The sequence below is a fragment of the Macadamia integrifolia genome, chromosome 9 (genome assembly GCF_013358625.1).
Source record: "Macadamia integrifolia cultivar HAES 741 chromosome 9, SCU_Mint_v3, whole genome shotgun sequence".
In the NCBI taxonomy this organism is placed as follows: domain Eukaryota; kingdom Viridiplantae; phylum Streptophyta; class Magnoliopsida; order Proteales; family Proteaceae; genus Macadamia; species Macadamia integrifolia.
The window spans coordinates 1,884,817-1,907,118 of record NC_056565.1 but is presented as its reverse complement, the minus strand read 5'-3'; the positions used below and the strand labels follow the sequence as shown (position 1 = coordinate 1,907,118).

The 22,302-nt window shown below is 39.1% G+C and overlaps 1 protein-coding gene across 3 annotated transcripts in view; it reads left to right on the top strand.

Moving 5' to 3' along the window:
* LOC122089932 (kinesin-like protein KIN-7O) overlaps window positions 1–22,302 on the top strand; it is a 75,304-nt gene that overhangs the window by 47,911 nt on the left and 5,091 nt on the right. For all 3 annotated transcript variants that reach the window (XR_006143372.1, XM_042659706.1, XM_042659705.1), the window contains exons 28-29: window positions 3,398–3,495; window positions 4,671–4,749. Coding sequence is in view for 2 of the 3 variants with exons in the window: in XM_042659706.1 (XP_042515640.1) it covers window positions 3,398–3,495; window positions 4,671–4,749 (177 nt within the window). In the remaining variant the exon portion in view is untranslated. The remainder of the gene's footprint in view (window positions 1–3,397; window positions 3,496–4,670; window positions 4,750–22,302) is intronic.

The following is a 22,302-nucleotide window of genomic DNA, read 5'->3' as shown; positions in this document are numbered from 1 at the left end:
AAAAAAAAAAAAAAAAAAGATGGCTTATACTGTTGTGTTGTGGGATGCAATTAGGTGAGATGCCTAAACCTAAGGTTGAGAAGCCCATTCACTAGTTCTTCTTCCCCCCCCCCCCCCCTTCAACCCTCCATCGAATTTTCTTTCTTTTCTTATTTTCCTTTTATTTGTTTGCTGTGAGAGAGTGTTTGAGAGCTAGAACCAAGCCCTTTTGGAGGACATCTGCTCTATTCAGCCAGAATTTCAGATCCTGCCTAGGATTAGGATCTCTTGTGATTCAGGGAGAAACCAGGGGTTGAGGAGCTATTTTATTGATTAGCCTATCAATCGAATGTTATTTATATATTGGTAAAATTTCTGTGATGCAGTAATGGGAAAAAAATCCTTGCTTTATAAAATTAAAGAAATGGATAGAGCTATTTTTATTGCAGGGGAAGAAGTTAAGGATTTCTGAGGTGTAACTAGAGAAACAATCCCAAAACAATGGAGAAAATAGAGTTTAACAGCTGCTGTTTTCATTAAATGGTAGGATGAAGAAAACCCAGATCTGAAAATCTGGCTTATACACCTGGATTAACTCCAAAACACTCTAGTAACTGAAGACACAAAGTAGCTCTCGCATCCCCTACTAATCAGGGGTAGATAATTCAATTTACAAATAAAATAAAATAACATAGACTAAAGGCTAAATAAATACATTTAGTCATTAACCTGCCAACCAGCAGGTCTACCCATACTAGAATTCTATGTAAACAATATTATACCTGTTAAAATTATAGTAGTGGTGTTGTTTAGTAAATATGGTTCTTGGTGGTGTTCATTATGTATGGGTTGTAGTTTATGTTTATTAAAGTCATAGGAGGGTACTTAGGTCATAGTGTTTAAGTCTTTTGGACGTACTTGTAATTACACCATTTAATTAGTTATAATTATCTATTATGGACTCACGATTGGGAAACTTAAGCTCTCCCAGTCGTGAGATTATTCCTTTCTCACAATTCTTCTTTTTTGTCTCTCTTTGTTTCTCTAAGCTGTTTTTTCCATTTAGTCTTGTTCTAACATTGCTAGTACCCATCGATCCTGCTAGAAACTGACTTAAGACTCAAATCGACACCAACTATCAAGTATGGATCTAGGAGAGAGAAAACATGAACTGATACCAGGGCTGGTGGATGCTCTGTTTTTTTTTTCCCCCTTATGTCTTGTTTTCATGCTTTATTAGATCTGATATCACTCGCACATCAATTTTGATCATCATTTACAAGAGGCACTAACCTGAAGGCAAACTTCATTTAATACTTAGAATGGTACTGCTGTTTCAAGATATATCATAAATGTATTCATGAAAACACCCCTAAGGCTGACAATAAATATGTGTTTGCTACAAAATGTGAACCTTCGGATTCTGCTATAATCAACCTACTAACATTAAGTGAAGCTAATGTTAGTACTCTGACTTCCTAAACATGCACACATTATTTAAGGCAAAAGGCTCTCTGAGCCTAAGGCATATGATGTGCCTCCTCATATGTATTGTTTAATGGATTTTTTTAAAGAGAGAGAAACAATGATTTAAAAAAACAATGTGAGAAGGTCTAGAGTACCCTGCTTGCTCAGAGAACCCTCTCCCTTATTTTAAGTACGACATTTAAATATGTTTTGGGTGATCTGTTGTAAATTTGTAATGAGCAGTTCCTTGCCAAATTCGTCATAAAACTAGAAACACGAACATGGAACTCAAAAATGCCATCAGTAGTCAGCACCTCATACTTTTGTGCATACCATTTCTTAATAAATTATGTAAACTGTGCATAGAAAATGCCTTGAAAATCCCTTCTGAGATAAAAGACTGAAATTCCATTCAGTCCTTTAAAAAAAAAAATCCAAAAGATAGTGCTTATCTGATTCTTATGCGTTGCATGAGTTGGGTTTTGGAAAATGACAAGTTCTCACCTTGTTCCCGTGTTTGTTTTGTCAGCCATCTCAGTACTGGCCTTTTATGTCCCTTATGCTGAACTGTCTTATTCATAGTTGTCATGGCGTCGCCTAGGCATCGCCAAGGCGGCGATTTGGCATCCTGGTGGAAAAATAAGTTCATGGCAGTGCTATGATTTACGTGACTCACAAATGGCGGTCGCCATTGGCTGATAGGAGTCTCAATGGCACCGCCATGGACACCAAGTCACGCCTAATTCACTAGGCGATCGATTTTTTGTAAAATGCAGGGTGATTTTGATAGGGCTATGTTGATTTTTGATGATTTGATGTTGCTTAATGTTGGTTTTATATGTTATAGGGCATATATTGTAGGCTTGTAGCATGTTAAATAACTTTAGAGAATAGGGGAAATGAAAAAGTAGCATATTAAATAACTTAGAAAATAGGGAAAATAAAAAATGACACATAGGCGATTTGACCGTCATGGCAACGCCATAATGGGCGATTCATCACCTAATCGATTAGCCACCCCTCCACTGCCTTGGATCAATTTGACGCCGTGACAACTATGGTCTTATTAGTGTTAGATATTTTCTTATTTCTCATTTCAAACTTTCAATAGTATTTTGTAGTCTTCACGGATGCTCAGTGAATATTTTTCAGAGCCTATGCAATTTTAGTTATGTAGAATTTGATCAAAACTACTAAAGATAAAAATCGTCTTCCTACGATTATACACATCGAACGCTCATCTAGGAAAGCTACTATCAACGTGGTTATTGTCATAGTTTCCAAGGCATCACCTAGGTGATAAAGCACTCTTTGAGGTCTAAGGCAAACACTTGCCTTGTGTGCTGATGCAATGAGACCCAGAACTTGATGATCTCCCCCTCCAAATATTATAAATTCTACTAATTTTTCATTTTTGCCCCTTATTTTCCTACAATCTCGCTTTTAACCCTTTGATTCTATATTTTGACGTTATTATATATTCAGATTTATCATAGTTGTAAATGTGTCGCCTATGTGACACCAGGCATCTTTGCGCTTTGGTTGCCTTGCATCCAGGTCCCTTCCAATGCCTTGGGTTGCTTAGATGTTGTGACAACTATGGGATTTATATATGAAAAATACCTGGAAAATTTGGCCTGGGATATAACATAAGGCATTTGCCTTGGGTGCCTCGGCGTAGGTGTCAAGGTGGTTGGCCATCACCATGTCTCGCCTTGGTGCTATAACTACTATGTTTATTACTACAAAAAATAGAGGAAATGGATCCAAACTAAACATATATTGTTTTCATATATAGTCATTTAATTTTTTTTTTTTTTGTTGATTAAAAGAAAAGAAAAGAGAAAGGGAGGGGTTATTTCAAACTTCTATAGTTTCATATGTAGTCATTTCATTTTTTTTTGTTGATTATGTCCTTCAAGAATTTGACAATAGATTTCTTAAAATCTAGACGAGGTATGAACTGGAAGTCTTCAGAGAAGAATGCAAAGTGCTGAGGGAAAAGTTGATGCTTTCTGAGGAAAACATAGAACTGCATTCTAAGAGCAGGTATTTCAAACTTCTCCTTCTCTTTTGGCAATGTACATACTCCACTTGATTATGTATATTATTTATGATTAGCAGCATTCAGAATGCCAGAATTTATAATGCCAGGACCAAATGTTTTCGGAAGTCATTCCATCTTTACAAGCCTCAATCTCATGGTTGCAATGTAATAATATCAATCACATTGTCAAGTAGTAGTAAGTTTCTTGGTCACGACTAGCTAAAGCTAAAGTTCCATTAAAGAGCGTTTCCACTGCTTGACAGCGCCTCAGGGAATTGTTTTCATGAGGCTGATTCTGAGCCGCCATCCAAGCACGAACCTAATTGCTAGGTGGCCCAGACTATCAGATATGTTGGGGTCTCATTCTAGCAAGGGTTTGAGTAGGTGCGGGATACAGACATTTGTCACCATCCGCTATTGAATCATATCCATATTCGTACTTATCCCAATCTGAACCTTCACCTCTATTACGTAATGAGAAGAAAAACTGTCTGGAGCAATTGACCCTTCAATGTTCGTTGCTACTTGTTTTGGGGCATGGAGAAAGGAAAAGTATCCTCGGAATCCCAAATTAAGTCAATTCATATCTGGCGTTTGACAACTGGGATATCCCAAACACTGCTCCTAAAGGAGTGTTGACATTGGTTGATGCCATTTGGTGACCAGGTGACAGGTTTTCCTGTTCAATTATGATACGACTTGGTCAAAACCTAGTGTATATAAATGTATAGATGGGTTTATTTAGTGTCAGGTGCATTGGCTTCATGATATTTGGCTTCTAAATAGTAGATGTGTTGCCCAACTACGCACTGCTAATACTGAATGCAACGTACCGTCCAAAGAATCTATCACAGGAACCCACCAAAGTCGAAATAAATCTGCTTGCAGATTCTCTGTTAAATTAAACATCTTGTCAGTATTCTTAATATATCTTAAACTCTTTGGACATGGAATACCATTTTCCCACTAGATGCATCAATCATGGGTATCTTTTATTTGGATAAGCAAAAAATGGATATTTATTGGAACAAAAGCATCGGTAGAAGAAATTTAGTCACATGAAAGTAAAAATCGAAACTAGAGAAAACCTGAGAAAGAAGATGCATTTTTCATAGCAAGTATCCTGACTCCAAGTCATGAGATTCACAAAATTTTTATTTAAAATTTTTTGCTGCAGCATGGAGAAGTCATTTGAGATTGAGCAGCTAAAAAATGACTTCAAAGCATTTGAAATCAAGAGTACAATATGTCATAATGTAAGTCATCTCATTATTTGTTCTAATTTTAATTTTACAGCTGCAGAGACTGCTTACAGTACTAACACAACTGGCATCTTTGTAATTCTCTCTGAATTCTTGTTTAAAAGCTCAAGCTAAGTGCCAATTGTCTATGTCAATTCTCTATTCAATCCCCTCACAGTTGGGGACACATTCTGGAAAGAAATATTACTATATCATTCTGGATGCAATTTGGGCCAAGTCTTATATACCTTAAAATGGTATATGATTAATTTGCTTGATAAGTCTTTATACAACCATAAAGTACATGTTGTAACCAATTTATTATTTTTTCCTTCTGGTTTAGTCATTGATTTATTGATGAAGAGTAGAGCCTAATTATGTTGTACGAGGCCTGAAAGGAATCAGAAAATATGACCTTTAAGTGTTAAAGACACAATTTTTATACAGATGGATGAAAGAAACACCAGCTCCTAATGAGCCCAAAATTCCTTTAGGATTGAACTTTTTGAATTTGATCTTCTTTCTTGGGCCCGAGAAATTAAATATATCCTTTTGGAAAATCTGTGTACAAAAGGAGGGTGTGGGAGGGAGTTGAGGGTGGAGGGGGTGTGGGAAGGATCAGAGAGATTAATGTAGGGAGAGCTAGGCTGCAGGAGAACAACGCTAACTAACCTACAGTAGACCAGGATCGAAGTGACAAAAGACCGAATATATGAACAGAATATAGAAATTACAATATCTCAAGAACTGACCATTGACCAATGGATGAGCCTGTTAACGCAACCGAAGGAAGGTCTCAAGGTTTGTTTATGTGCCAAAAATTTTAGAAACATCTACTGAAATATCACTGGACAGAATAACACTTGAAGAACAAAAGAAAAGAAGAAGGGGATAGGGGACTATCTCAGCCCAGGGCCTCTCACCGCCACTGCATCTCACAGCTTCCAAGCCAAAGCTTTCTCTCTCTCTCTCTCTCTCTCTCTCTCTCTTTTCCTTCTTAAACTCAATCTCTTTTGATCACCCTTTGTTCTTTATATAATGTCAATTGGTTACAACCTATGCTATTCTAGAAACAATCCAGATTAAAAAATAATTCCAATCTCTAATTGGTTACAAGGGAAAGTGTCTGAATTAAAATTCACTTAAAAATAGAAATTATCTTAAACTAGAAAAACCCATATGCAAGAAACATAACTATCCTAAATTCTCTCAATTTGACAATTCGATTTGCTTTGGAGAGTAGGCGTAAGTACGGATTCTTGCCTTTCAATCGAATCTATTCGAGGTCATACTTGGGAAAAGACCTAAACTATGCATGTCTTTCCTCACTACTTCTCCTATGGTCATTTTAAGCTTGCCCCTAGCTCTTTTAGCTCATTCAATCTGAATCAGATCACTCCTCTATACTAGCATCCCTAGGCCTCCGTTGAACATGGCCATACCACCTCAAAGGGATTTCTTGGAGCTTTTCATAAACCGGGGCAACTCCCAAATCAGCCCTAATATGGTCATTCATTAATTTATCTTTCCTTATTTTTCTGCACTTCCATCTCACCATCTTTATCTTTGCTACACATGGATTATCAGTATGACACTTCTTAATTGCCAAACATTCTACCCCCGTACATCATAGCCGCTTTAACGACTGTCCTATAGAACTTTCTTCTCATTTTTTAAGGAGTATCTCAGTCACACAACACCCTAGACCCACCTCTCCGCTTCATACATCCCTCTTCAATCCTCTATGAAACATTGTCATCTATATGACCTTTATTTACAATTGACCCTATATACTTAACTGATAACTTTATGGTACTCCTCAATCTTCATCATTTCATTATCCATCTTTTTTTTGGGGTGAGTAATAAATATATTAAAACTTGACAGAAGGGTGGAGGGAAATTACAACCCCGAAGGGAAAATTACAAGCCCTTGAAAGGGTAACAAAAGCCCAATAAGGGCCACTTCTAAAGCCCAAATGGGTAATAGCGCAACTTTAGATACAATCATGTTAATACTACTCAAAAAATCAAAAGCCCACATGGGCTTAGAGACAAGAGCCAAGAGCCAAGAAGCTCAATGCAAAGAGGAGGGGGAACCTAGAAAATTCCAGATAGGTTCCACCAAATTCTACCCATCGTATCTCATCACTTCAACTTCAAAGCCGCCAAGACATGAATCGGAGCTCCGGTAGAGCAAGAAGGCATCCACGGCTGCGGGGTGCTGGCCTTGTGGAGGGCAACGGCCACGCGAGAAGCTGGCCAAGCAGAGGTGGAAGCTGCGATGGTTGGGTGCCGAGCTTGCGGAGGTCTTCCGCGAAGCAGCCGTTGGCCGAGCGTGGATGGCAGCCTTGTGGGTTGTAGGTCTTGCAAGTGGCTTGCCAAGGAAGCGCCAGAGGAGCAAATGATTAGAACAAGGAGGAATTGGAGAACTTGATGAATCCGCCAAGGATCCAAAAAAGAGTAGTAGCTTGGCCAGCAACCCAGAGGCACACTCAAACTGTTCAGCTACTAACAGATTAGCTGCTAGAGGCCCGGAGAACTCCAATGGAGGGTGGAGCGGGAGCCAACGATTCGATCTAGGAGGAGCTAGAGAACTTGGCCAAGGATCCAGATCAAAGCAGACTAGAGCAGTGGTTGGCTGATGACACATAGCTATACCTGAACAGAGCACCGGTTGGCCGATGACTCATCATATACTTCATATTTATTCTACTTAGCTTAAAACCTCTTGATTCCAAAGTTGATCTTTATAGCTCCATCTTAGCATCAATCCCAGCTTTTGTCTTGTCCACCAAAACAATATCATCAACAAAGAGTATACACGAATGTTCCTAGTTATATCATCCATGATAAGCGTAAACAAATAAGGGCTTAAAGTAGATCTTGATGTAGCCCTATTGTAACTAGGAATTCACAACTTTGCCCTCCCACGGTTCTCATGGTAGTCACCACATCATATGGAAAATAACCTTCCTGCAAATAAGCTGGGAAATGTGGCAGAATGGGCTAGCATAGGCTACTCGATATAGTTTTGAATAAAACCAGAATTTGGGGCAGATACAGCCCTGCCTTGGCCCAACCGAGAGTCCCTCCTGCATCTGAGATATAGGGGCAAGGGAGGAGGAGATGCAGGGAGTGGAGGAGGAAGTGGTGGTGGTGGTGGAAGTTTCTAGATATTTATGGGCAAAGTTGAAAATATGAAAAAGGATACCCCAAACATAGTTTTTTTAATGTGAGGTACCTTAAGTGTAATTTTTATAAACATTTAAGTACCCTAGGTGTAATTTACCATATTTGTTTTAAAAGTGTTATGTTTGACCAACCCAGTGTGCAAAACCCTAATGTCTATGGATTTTAAATCCCGAGGTGGTATCTGAAGTGTAATGAGTGCCTTTTTCCAGCTGAAGTTGGCCTTCTTTATTAGGTAAACAAAAAATTATAGAATATAATTTTAAACACTTTTCGCGGTAGAGGCATTGATCTCTCAATTGTAATTGTGGAAAAGGAAAAAGAACATGTGTCATAAATCCTTATTGATTCAAGATAACAAAATATGGTAGGTATTGACATAAAATAGGAGTTTTCTTTTATAGTTTTAATTTAAATAGGAATCCAATGTAGAGTCTTATTTAAAATAAAATTCTTCTGGACCACCACCCCTATGGAAATCAATGGAGAAAACGAAATTTTAATTTCGATTCTTAAGGATTTTTTCCCTGTTTTTTTATAGGAGGTGCAAATGTTGTAGACAAAAAGAAGAAAATGTACAAGTTATCATTATGAGCCAAAATACATATTATATGATCCAAACTGAAACAAAAACTGTAATGGTTGAAGAGTGAAGTTAGAATTTAGCCCAAACGCATCTAAAAAAAAAAATTATTATCAATTTCTCTATCCTTTTCTGCGCAACTTGGTATTTTTAATAGACATTAAAATCCCCTTCGTCCCAACAGAGATATCTTCTCTTCTATCCCCGCAACCTTTCTTATTATTATTTTTTTTTTATGAGATTCCAAAATGAGGTTCATTTTTTTGTCATGGGAATCCCTAAATATATGTTGTTATCTGCTCGGTCCTGCATCAAAGTCTTTTGCAACTTCATCCACCATATCTTCCCAACAAACCCTAATGCAATTGAATGTTCTCGTATCATAATAACTATTGGAGTTTAATAATTCTCAATGTCATTTACCCAAAAAATTCAAGGTGTTGTCACACTATGAAAATGACACAGCTGGTGCCATTTCTCACTTTGATCTCTCAAATCATTGCTTCTGCTTTACTTCCTAAATATTAATCTGCTGTAAGGATTTGCCGCCAAAAGACAAGGAAAGAAGACGAAGGTCCCTTTGTTTAATACCTGTCATGGGCTTAAAGGCTTTCAGAGAGACCTGTTTATCAGTATGGAGGAAAAGTCGTAGATGACTGTAAATTAATCCAGCCCTCTGTTTCTTTTTATCTTCTTTAAGATGACCACATTGAACATTTCTTTGTTTTGACGTTTTAGGTACTGTTATATCTGGGCTTTCTTATCTTTTTTGTTTTTGTTGCATATTATGGCTTCCATTTATAAGTCACTATTTGTTCAAGAAGGAAAGGATAACACCATTCTTTAGGATCATTGCATTTGTCAATATCAGTTTTATCCATTTTTTGAGGAGTTTGAATTATTGGGTTGAGAAATTATTGTATTCAGCACCTTATGCATGAATCCTATATATGAGAGTATATTTATCATTTAAGTTTTATGTCCTACCAATCTTTTGTGAGGACGTCCCCTATAAACGACGTGCCGCATTGGCCCCTGGATGCGGTGTAGCCAAGGGTTCCCGTCCCGTGGACAAGTGTGAGTAAGGAAGCTAGTCCATAAGTGTAGGATTAGATTAGAATCTTGGAACATATGGACCTTAACAGGTAAGAGTTTAGAGTTGATAGATGACATGGGGGGAAGAAGGATCAATATTTCATGTATCCAAGAGACTAGAAGGAAGGGTAAAAAAGCCAAAGGTGTTGGACAACTCTAAACCTTGGTATACATGAGATCAAAGTAATTGAAATGGAGTGGGCATAGTAGTGTATAAATTTCAAAAGAACAATGTGGTGGATGTGATAAGATTGGAAGGGGAATATGGATTATATCCATCAAGCTTGTGTTGGAGAAGGAAGTCAATATAATAAGCACTTATGTACCCCAAGTAGGATTGGATTAAGGTAGTAAGTTGCAATTTGGGCAAAAAAGATTACAATATTAGGATTAGGGAATTGTAGAAAAGGGGAAAGATATTCCCCTTTGGGCCATTTATGTCATATCTCTTCCAATAAATAAAAATATTCTATTTCGATTTGTTTTGTTTAGACAATTACAATACAATAATAGTATGATTACGGTTGGGCAGGTAGGGTAAGGGGCAAGAGATAGACCATATTCAACGTAGAAGGAATAGAGTGGTTGACGAACTAGGATTGGCGGTTGGGGACAGTCAAAGTTCAAGCAAGCAGCCGATGCGAGGTTGGTTTTTAGGGTTATAATTGAGTCCTAAAAAGATGCTTAGAACAAAAATAACTGTTCCTGCTCAAAAGAGATTGTCTCATGGGGTGCAACAACATCCCTTCCAGTCTAGGTAAGTGTAGCATCCTTTACAACGCTTTCAAAACACATAGATGGATTAATGCAAGGTTTTCGTCAAGGAGAAAAAGTTATTATAGGGGGTGTCTGAATGGTCATGTGGGGAGAGATAATAGAGGCTATGAAGAAGCTCATTGAGGTTATAGTTTTGGATAGAGGAATGAGGAGGGGACCTCTGTTTTAGATTTTGTTGTGGCTTATTATCAGCCAAAGAGATTTCTTCCAAACTAAAAGAGCTAATAGATTGTTTTGTAAGGACTGTAACATTATACCTAGGGAGAGCCAAACCATGTGCCTCATCACACAGACTCGTAATTTAGGGGAGCCTATTTGCCCTCAGATAAGGTGGTAGAGACTAAAAGGAGACTCTTTGAATCCATTTAATGATAAAGTGGTCAAATAAGAAAAGTGGGACTTTTAGGGAGACACTAATGCAATGTGAAATGAGATGTCAACGTGTATTAAGAAGGTTGCTAAAGAGGTCTTGGGGGAATTAAAAGGAAACGACATACCCCTAGGGAGACTTGGTGGTGTGATGGCGAGGTTCAAACAGCCATTAAGACTAAGAAAGCTAGTTTTAAGATTTAGCGAAGGACTAAGGTTGTAAAGGATAAAAAAAGATATGTAGTTGCCAAAAATGAAAATAAAATAATTGTAGGGAAAGCAAAGAAATATGATGACCTTTTTAAGAACCTAAGCACAAAGGGAGGGGAAAAATCTATCTATATGATAGCTAGAGCAAGAGAAAGGAGTATAGATTGGTAGAGCACTAATAAGGGATGAGGACATTAAGCTGAGATGGAAAGAGTATTTTTATAGACTACTCAATGAAATTATTATGAGTATTAGTACCCCAAAGATTACATTGCTCATTCAGACACCACACGTCGTGATTGTATAAGAAAAATTAGGGCGTTTGAAGTGAAAGAAGATTTAAGAATATGAAAGTAGGCAAGGCACCTAGTCCAAGCAAGGTCCTAACGGAGGTGTGGAAGCTCAGGAATATGTGATTTATCTTGGCTAACCAAGCTATTTAATAAGATTATAGGCATAAGGAAAATGCTAGACGAATGGAGGAGAAGCATTGTGGTCCTGGTTTACAAAATAAAGCTGATATGTAGAGTTGCAACAACTATAAAGGCATAATACTACAAGCCATACTACGAAGTTATGGAGAGGGTTATAGAAACCCACTTGAGAAAGGAAACTACTATTTTAGAAAGACAATTTGGTTTTATGCCACGAAGAACCACGATTGAAGCTATTTTCTTACTTAGGAGGCTCATGGAAAGATGTAGAGAGAGTAAGAAGGATTTGCATATGGTCTTTATTGACCTATAAAAAGCCAACGACAATGTTCCTAGAGATTTAATCTAGCATATTCTAGAGAAGAGAAGGGTTCCAAGTAAATATGTGGACACAATTAAAGATATGTATGATGAAGTGGTGAATAGCGTAAGAACGATGGGGGGTGTCTAGGTATTGAATTCTTGATTACAATTGGGTTAAATCAAGGGTCAACCTTAAGCCCTTGTTTGTGCATAATGGATAATTTAAACAGAGACATCCAAGATGAGGTTCCTTGGTGTATCATTTTGTTGATATTGTTTTGGTGGATGAGACGAAAGCAGGGAGTAACGCCAAGCTGGAGCTATGGAGATCAACCTTGAAGTCAAAAGGTTTCAGCATATGTAGCTCAGAGACAGAGTCTATGGTGTGTAACTATAATCACACATGGACGGCTACTGAGGTGGTAAATATTGATGAGAGGATGATTCCACGAAGTGATTATTTTAGGCCCTCTTTGGTATCATTTTTCATTTTGATTTTTATCTATTTAACACAAATCATTAATGAAAACCATTTTTTTATCAGAACATAAAAATGGCTTGGTAACTACTTGATAAAAAATGGTTTTTTGTGAGAAATAGTTTGGTATTCCTATGTGCAAAATAGTTTTTTGAAGAAATTGGTGAAGAGATGTTCCCTTCACCCATCTTCCTTATAACTCTTTCTCAACTTTGGACTGAAGAACAGGGGGCAAAGGGCTTGGATTTCTAATTACAAAGCAAATGACGACTTTACCCTCCATATTGGGACTTTAAGCATGTGCTCATTAAAGTTCAGCATAAAAATAACTAAAAATCAATTTTGGCCAAAACACATAAATCACTCTTGATCTCTTTGGTTTTTATGTTTTATCAACTATTTTAAAATAGAAACAAGCTCCATAAATGATACCAAATGCAACCAAAATCGTTTTTGTGAACAAAAAGAAAAAAAAAATGTTACCAATGAGGGCCTTTGGTATCTGGGCTCAATCAAGCAAGGATAAGAATTTTGGATCTCGATGCAGGTTTTGACCTAGCTGAAAATTGAGATATGGGTCAAAACTGGCGAAACCTGGTACTTTTGGGCAAAATTCGACATGTGGACTATCAAAACTGGTAAAAACTACCGAAATTGGTCCAAACTAATTGAAAGGGCTGGTTAAAAGACTCAACTGGTCAAAATTGGTTGAAACCTATCGAAATTACCGAAATGTGTGAAATATTATTGAAATTGGTAACGTTTTCAATTCAACCATGATTTCATTTCGACTATGCTCAAAACTGGGAAACTTCGGTCGAAACTGAGATTTAGGAATATGATCACAAGTAAACAAGGTGATATAGAGGATGATGTTTCTCAGAGAATTACAATAGGTTGGTTGAAGTGGAGAGGTGCGTCTGGAGGTTGTGTGATTGTCGTATTCTTTTAAAGCTTAAAGTGAATTTTGTAAGACTATCTTACAACCAGCTAAAATGTATGATGCAGAATGTTAGGCAGTTAAGAAGCGTCATATAGATAAAAGTGTAGAGGAAATGAGGATGTTGAGATGGATGTGTGGCCAAACTAGGAAGGAGAAAGTAAGGAATGACCACATTAGAGTTGAGTTGGGTGTAACTCCGACACATAATAAACTACAAGAAAGTCATTTGAAGTGGCATGTGTGACGACCTAAACCTAGGATAAGGGTATGAGTCCCACCCTCGCGGCTGTGATCTCGCAATCGGATTTTTCTAACTCGCATATGACTGAAAGTTGGCTGATTTTTTTTTTTGATAACATACAAACAGCCTTTTTTTCTAATAACCCGAAAATCTATTCTACATAAAAAAAGTATTTAAATTCGTCAATGCCTACTGGTGACGTCAACTATTTATTACGTGTTCCAAAAAACATAGTCTAAGGGAAATTAAAAAAATCAAATCAACATGTATCATCCAACACCATTATTCAATATCTCATATGCATATAATTTAATGTATTTTAATATAAATAAAATAAAAATAGAACTATCATGCATTATCTTCAACATCCATCATCTATGTCTGGGGAGTGATAATAAATGGGTGAGCACAATAGCTTAAAGAGTTAAAGCATAGGACCATACATTCGTTAATAAGCACATCTTACACGTGGAAACATTATATGCAATATGACTAAAATTAACTAACTTGATGCAATTATCTCTTGTTATACCATATGTGCACGCCTTGTAAGAGTGAGGAACACAACCGTTGATTTGACGGCTGTTATTTCCTGCATTATCAGGCTAAGCACCACCGAGAGTCATTTTACTTTAACCCTGGCTGACTGAACTGAGTATGGGATCATATGAGCTCCCCTTGTGGGAGTTCTTGATCAGGTTCTGGAGGAGTGAGGGAATTCCCATCCTTACCTTCTAGTTCTATTCTGGAAGATAGTGTGCTCCCCTTGTGGGAGGTCTCATTCTCAATTCTGTTCTGGTGTCCTCATCCAGCACCTAACCCCCTATTGGAAAAGGGTGCAGTCTGGGTTCTAGTTCTGAAGCTAAGAGTCTGAGTATGGGAACATATGTTCAATTATTTTCTTTAGGTCTCTAATGAGATTTCATCATATATTAACATGACAGAACATCATAATATATAAATTTGGACATATGATACATACATAGCATGTCAATAATAGTAAAGCATGAGATGGCATATGATAATCTTCAAAACACCATAATAACAATAACAACATATTAGCATGAGAATTTTTTTATCAATTAACATAGCAGTGTAAGAGGCATATCAACCATGTAGGCCTATGAATTAATTCACCTTGTTTCTTTTATAGAATTACCAGATCTCTAGTCCCTCTCTTGTAGAGTGTGCAGTCCCTAACTGTGCTTACCTAACACATCACGTTCACATTTTTCAGATTTGATCTAATTCTATGTATAGCCCTTTTCTACATCCATAACTTCTAACATAGGCCTCCGATATAAAGTTTATATATATATATATATCCTTAAAGTAGACTTAAATCCCATAAATTATCAGGAGTATCTCCAGTTTAGGTCTTTAAGACCCTTCAAAATAAGTCTCAACATAGGGTACTGCATAGTGACCATTTCTATTAAACCCAAATAACCACAGGGCACTAAAACTACATCTTCACCCTTTTCTAGAAACCAAATGGATCTAGGATTCTTGTGGGTAAAACTAAACTAACAAAGCTGCAAATTGTTAGAAGGATTCATACTCTAAATCAGTCTTTAAATCACTCGAATTAGACACAAGGACTTGTATATGCACTAACAGAATTGACAACAGTTCAACAAATATATGTTTTCTCCCTCTTCCAGAAATCAAATGGATCGAAGATTTTTATGGGTAAAACTAGACTTCTGGGGCTAGCATTTATTAAAAAAATCAGATCTAATAACCATTCCTAGGGTCCGTATAAAGTCCAATCTCATCATCCAAAATCTATCAGATTTCTGAGGGATGATAAAGAAAAATATAGAACTACCTCTTAGGGGCATCAATCTGAGCCGTTCTTTCTCCTGGGTAAATCGGGTTCTTAGTACAATGTGTACACAAAATATCATGCCCAAAAACGGGTTTTAAGGAGGGTATTGAGTCCACTCAAAACCATGTTCTAAATCTGCCTCTTTTGAAGAACAATCCTAAATTCTTATTTTGTTATCATATGAAATGAATTCAAAATGAAGTGAACAATTATAGAGGTTTAGATCTGTTAGAAAATACTTGAGTAAAATTTTCAAATTATAATTATAACCACATAATGTTGTAGAAATCTAGCATACACTACACATCGAATCGGTCTCCTACAGTCCCCTTAACACAAGTCTCATAATCAAATCTCGAGTATGCAATTCATGAAATAAGAAATATAAATACTACCTAGAGTTTTTGTAAGGTCTAAATGAAAGTATATTCATCATATAATTTGAACAAAAAGTAATCCCCCCTAACAAATGCTAAAAGACCTTACCCCTCAAATCTATGAAATAAAACACAAATCCTACTATAAGGGGTACCGCTTTCCTACCTGTGTTGCGAATTTGCGATTAACTCTCCTCCCCAGTGGCAACCAATATGACTCTTTGATTGCAAACTTGATCAACTTTCAACAGGTATGGCCTTCCTTGAATCTCTTTCTCACTCTTCTCCTCTTCAACGTTAGAGATTTCTCCCCACTTGCTTCTTTTATTTAAATAATAAAATCTCCCCTCCCTCTAGTTTAGTGTCTAATTAAAAACTTTCCAATTTTTTGCATTCTAGATAACTTACCCAAAATTCATTACATCCTATGTATCTAATCCCTATAAGAAGATACCTTGTATGCTCACCATACATCCCCTTCTAGGCTAGGTAGTCAATTATCCTCATTAGTTAGTTATAGTATGCTGTGATAGGCATTAATCACTTCACTTTCTTGCCAAATTAGCATTCTAGCCCACACATATAAGGCTGGCTAATTTTCCCCCTTCCCTCGTTCAAAAATCAAATTTAAATTTAAAAAAGAAAAACTCTTAGGCTATAAAATTCGAAATAAATAACTTAAATAAATTTGATGCATAGGGGAAATGAACCTAATACCTCCTACTTGCAAAGCAACTTCCAACTGACAAGCTAAGTCTTCATGAGTACATATATATACACATATATGTTTATGACATTATTTTGTTTTAAACGACATACAATTATTAAATAATAAATCTAAAATGATAGTTTGGCATAATTACTATTATACCCCTGAGGTGAAATTCTTGTTTTACCACTAAAGTTATGCCTAAGGGTTTCTGAAATCTGGGGTTTCACAGCATGGCCATGTTCAGTGGAGGCATTCGAATGCTTCAATTTGGAGGAGTTATTTGATTCAAATTGAAAATATAAAAGAACCAAGGGCAGGCCTAAAATAACCCTAGGAGAGGTGGTGAGGAAAGACATGCCTAGCCTAGGCCTTCTACCATCCATGACTTCAAATAGAACTCTGATTGGAGGGCAAGGAACAATGTAGCTGACCCCATTTAGTTGAGATAAGGCTTTGTTGTTGTTGTTGTTGTTGTTGTTATTGTTGATAGTTGATGGTGAAATTTCCGTGGTTGCTCTTAGTCTACCTCTAGTGGAACTCCTATGTAAACCTGTCATTTTCTATTATTTTGTAATTTATATATTCTTTGACCCTAATCGATGATTCGATGTATCATATTGTTTTCTAGTTTTTTGTATAAAATACATTACTTTTGGTTGTCTTGCTCCATCTTACATTAAATTTCTTGCCATCCAAAAGTATCAGATATTTGCCTAGATGGTTAGATCAAATATAAAACATTACTCCTCCCCAGACCCCAAGGCGGGAGCCTCGTGCACTGGGTACACTTTTTTTTTTTTTAATATACTCTTGCAAGTGGCATCGCTAAGGTTGTCAATTGGTTTGGTTCCGGTTATTGGCCTTAGTTTTGGTTTGGTTCAAGTGACTGATAGGGTGAACCAAACCGAGAACCGAGTTGGTTCATAAATTTGATACTCAAACTGAATTTAAACGGTTCGGTTCCGAGTCATAATCGGTTTCAAGATCCAGTTCGTACTTGGTTTAATAAGACAATTATTTTTGTTAAAACACTGAGAGATTTTAAAATTTGAACAAAACAACATTAAAAGGCTTATCATAATTCATGTGTCATTTCAACAGGTAGACAATTATAAACTATTAGCCAGCATAACATGACATAACAACATGTTAATTCAATATCAAAAGTTAAGCCAGAGGTCGTGCAGTCGCTGGAGGTCGTAGTGATGATGTCTGATGTCGCGGCAGGAGCATCGAGGAGGTTGACGAGGTAGTCTGGAACATGGGTACAGGGCGGTGAGGTTCCACCCAAGGCAACGAGCATGCAAGTGAGGAGAGCACCGTGATGGAGTGCGGAACCAAGGCGCAGAGGCGAGAGATATTCATAGGAGCTTTCTCGTGAACCAGAAGTGACGAAGTAGAAGTAGGTAAGGAAGGCAACAGGTCATGGTTTCGGGTAAAAAAGGTAGGCCTAGGAGATGGGTCAGGTGAGGTGGTGCAAGCTGGGGAGCGGTTTGGATCGGATAAGAGCCGGTTGGATATGGGCGGGTTGTAAAGGTTAGATGGATGCAAAGGGTGGTCCATAGGAAACTTAGAGAACTTAGATAGAAGCTCGACCAGGAGGAACTGGTTAAAGGGAATGAATGGGTTAACAAGTTGGACCGATAGTTCAAAGATAGAAGGATAAAGCGAGGGATTTGAGGGAGATATCGTACAAGGATTAAAAGTCTCAGCAGGGCAGGAAGAAGGGAGAGGAAGTAATGGCGGCAATCCAGAGGATGAGAGGACAGAAGGGAGAGAGCCAAGAACCGAGATCGAGTTTGAGGTGAGAGCAGTACGGTCAAAAGAGCAGCAAGGGGTGGGAAGAATGGGTGCAAGGGCTTCAGCAGCATCGAGATCATCATTGCAGGCCAAAAGAGAGAACCTATTGTTATCCATTGAATTTTCCATCAGACCAGCGGTACAAGGCTGAAGAGGACCTTTGCCGTAGCTGACGATCGAAAAACGTTGGCTTCGACCTTGCTTGCGCCTGGGTGTTTTTCTTTTGAAAGTTCTGATCACCCACAGGGAGCGAGGAGGAAGAAGATATACCAACAATCTGATCATGGCTGCCTGTTCCCAGAGAGGCTCGACTGTGATTCCCCCAGTATCTTCATCAGTAATATTTTTTGAAATTATTTTTTCTTTTGATTTGCTGCAATGCACAGTAGAGTGTCCAAAGCAGTTGCATGTTGAGCACCTAGGGGGGATCCAGTCATATTGTATTTCTTATTCAAACGAGTGATCATCTCCTTCAAGAACAGCGACAGAGGAAGGTAAACTCTGCTTAGTCGAGACTTCAATGTAGATACGGGCAAAGGACAAGCGATCCATTGTTTTAGTTCTTTTATTGGAGTATAAAGGTTTACCTATGATCAATCCAATGAGGTTGAGTCCCTTAACACACCAGAAGTGAAGTGGGAGGTTGGGGAGATTGATCCAAAGGGGGATAGAAGAAGGTTCCAAATGGTGAAAAGAAGTACGTTCATCCCACTGCCGAAGAAAAATTGATTTATTCCCTACATACCAGGGACCACCATCGATTGCAACCGACTTATTAACAAGGGAAGAAAAGTTGAAAAGGAAAGTACCATTGTCAAGCATGAAAGTAGAAAGAGGGCAAGAAGGTTTCCATTGATTGTGGAGGGAGGTTTTGATGATGGCGAATGGCGACCAATTACCAAGGAAGGAACCCACAACGCAGTTCTTCCACTTGCTGATTTTTGGTTCCAAAAGCCCAGGGGTAGAGGCCAACAGGGATGGAGTTAAGGGACGTAGGAGGATAATAAAAGAGAGAATCATTCATCTTAACATGCGTATGGTCAGAGACTGACCCTTGCTCCATGCCGTAACTCCATATCCATGTCGTAACCCAACTATGCCCTCCCCTCTGGCGACCTCTACCGATGACACTTTCTCTCCCCCTGAGACCTCCTCCCATGATCCTTTGCCTCCTCCTACTACACTTCAATCGTCCTCTTCCTTTGCCAACCGAACGTTTGCCGTTGTCATCAACTCTCCCACCCCTGCCGAGAACATCACTTCCTCCTCCCATCCCTCGACTGGATATACCCTACACTTTCACCCTCCGGTCATCCTTGAATCCAACCCTGTTGGTCTGTGTCCTCCTGATTTGTTAGAATCTGAGATTCTCAAGTGAAAAAACTGCATCATTGGATCTTTTCTTGGAAGCAAGCCCCTTTTCTCCTTGGTTAAAGCTTCTCTAATAAAATAATGGCAGCCAATGTGCTCTGTTTCCATTTATATGCTTGACAATGGAACGTTCGTGTTTAACTTCGACAATAAATCGAATAAGGCTCTGGTCTTAGATGGCGGACCCTTGTGTGTTGGAAAGAAGCCCTTATTTGTCAGGCAATGGGATGCCAAATCCTCATTTAGCAAAATAGAGCCTTCCTTCATTCCCCTTTGGGTCTCTTTCCCCAACCTCCCCCTCCACTTTTGGTGTGTTAAGGGACTTAGCATAGTGGGATCACTCATTAGAAAGCCGTTGTACTCGGATAGAAGAACGAAAACCATAGACAGACATTCCTTTGCTAGGGTCTGTATCGAAGTGCAAGTTGGTACCAAGCTCCCCTCCTCTGTAACAGTGATGGATGGTTAGGGGTTTTCTTTTAATCAAGAAGTCACTTACAAATGGATCCTTCCTATCTACGTATCTTGCAACTGCTTCGGTCACAAAACATCCCTATGCACGAAAGCTGCCATCGATGCTCTTTGTAATCAAGATCCAACTGCTATTGATGCTCCTCTGTCAACCTCCTTGATGCTGGAATCCTCCAAAGAAACCCTCGTCAGTTGGAAAAAAAAAAAAAAGAAACAGAAATGCTACGGCGACTAATTTGGGTTATGGGCTCTCACCGGAATTATTGCCGCCGATGACTTTGAATGCTAGAACCGCTGGTCCCTCGATCGAGTCTTCTCTTGTTGGGTATAACCCATTCTCAATCTTGGGATCGCCTGCTGCTGACACTGTCTCTGAGCAGTCTCTTCCACTTTTGAATACTCTGATGTCTAACAACCAGGTCGATCAATCTCCTCCGTTGGTTGACCTTGCGCCAATCCCTAAATCACATCCCCCCTCTATTGCCTATCCCTGGTACGACAACCTTTGTAATCCATTCTGCTTCCTCGTTGACGAAACCTTCTACAACCACCTCTCCTTTTAACCAACCTACACCGGTTGAACCTGATTTCATTCCTCTAAACTAATTCATATTGGTTCACATATTGAACCAATTTTCTAAATTTCCTAAAGACCCCCACTTTATCCGAGTAATCTTTATAACCCGACCCACCTATTAAAATAACCTATTAACCCTTACCCACATCTGAACCCATTCGTCCCATCATTCTCTAACCCACATCCGGAGTCGCGCTTTCAAACTGAACCGCCCAATCATCCCGACCTGCATCCAGACCCACCAAACCTCTCCTCCTTACCCGATGTGGCTCTTTTTCGAATTGCTACTGACATGAGGTCTCCTGCCTCTGGTTCTTCGTTGTCCGGTGCCTCTGCTGGCCTGTCTCCTGAGTGTACCTCGACTTCAACAACCGACGTGTTCTCTCTAACCTCTACTATTGCTGGTTCCCTACTCACCTCGTCGTCGACAACCGACGTGCCCTCTGCTGCCTCAGCGGTCGCCGTTACATTGCTTCCTATCTACTCTGAGACGCTGTCATATCCCTTGAACAGCTATGCTCCTGCTATTCCAACGAACTCTGTTGAAGCTCCTGGTGAATTATGTGATAGTTTGGCTTTGGAAGGCCCAATCGGCTCCTCCTCCACCACGGATCGTAGCTCTGGCCTTGGCCTGACTTTCAATGGCCCTATCGCCCCCAACAAAAAGCTTGATAAGTTCTTTATGAATATCTTAAGGCTGTGCCCGACAAGTTTGTAACCTGAAGCTCCTTTAGTGCCCCCAGCCCTGCAATGCATCCTTGTTTCAAAGGACTTTAACCCTTTGCCACAGGCCCACAGCAGAAGAGTTCCAGCACCTCAGCCACTCGAAGTATTCAAATTGACATTGTCACTTCTCTGTCAAGCCAAACCCATAATTCTCCTTTGAACCCAACATAAGCCATCACCCCTAGCACTCTACCATCCTATAAGTTCTAAATCATCATATACCATCTCCACGGAAGCCACCTTGGTTCAACTGAGAAAACAGAAACCCAAATACTCTTCCATCAGTACCAGATCCTCAACTACATCCACCTTCACCCCAGTCATTGGATATAGTCGCCGCCCCTCTCCCAAAACCCCTCTCAGCTTACCCAAGTGTTCGATGCCAGCACCCTCTGGTTCCAAATGATCCCTTAGACCATCTGGAACAACCGAGGCTCTTAATTTCTAGTCTAAACAAGCGGAAATCAGATCCCTCATTCGCTCCTTCAAGTCCAACATCTGTTGCCTTCTTAAAACTAGGGTGCTGGAAGGCAATGCGAATCGCATTGCTAAGTCTATTGCCCCTAACTATTCCTTCATTCCCAATTACCTCCACAACCCGACTGGTCGGATCTGTATTCTTTGGGACCCACCTCTCTAGTCCATTCATCTGCTTCCTCTCCATTGTTTATGCCCACAACCAGGCTCCCTTTAGGACCCCTCTTTGGGATGACCTCTAATAACTCGGGCCGAAGCCCTTGGGGTATTGTTAGAGACTTCAATGTTATTCGTTTCAGCCATGGAAAACAAGGGGGAAACCCTATTGATTCTCAGGCTGTCGACTCTTTCAATGATTACATTGATGATCTTAATCTTACGGACCTCAGATGGTCCAGTGTCAAGCTCACGTGGCATAACAGAAGATCGGGTAACCTTCGTGTTGCCAGTAAGCTTGACAGGGCTCTTGTTAATGAAGCTTGGCTTAATTCCTTTCCCTCCTCTCATGCCAGTTTTGGCCTCCCTGGGATCTCCGACCACAGTCCTATCTCCTTACATGTCCTTCCCTTCCGTTCCTTTGGCCCAAAACCTTTCAAGTTCTT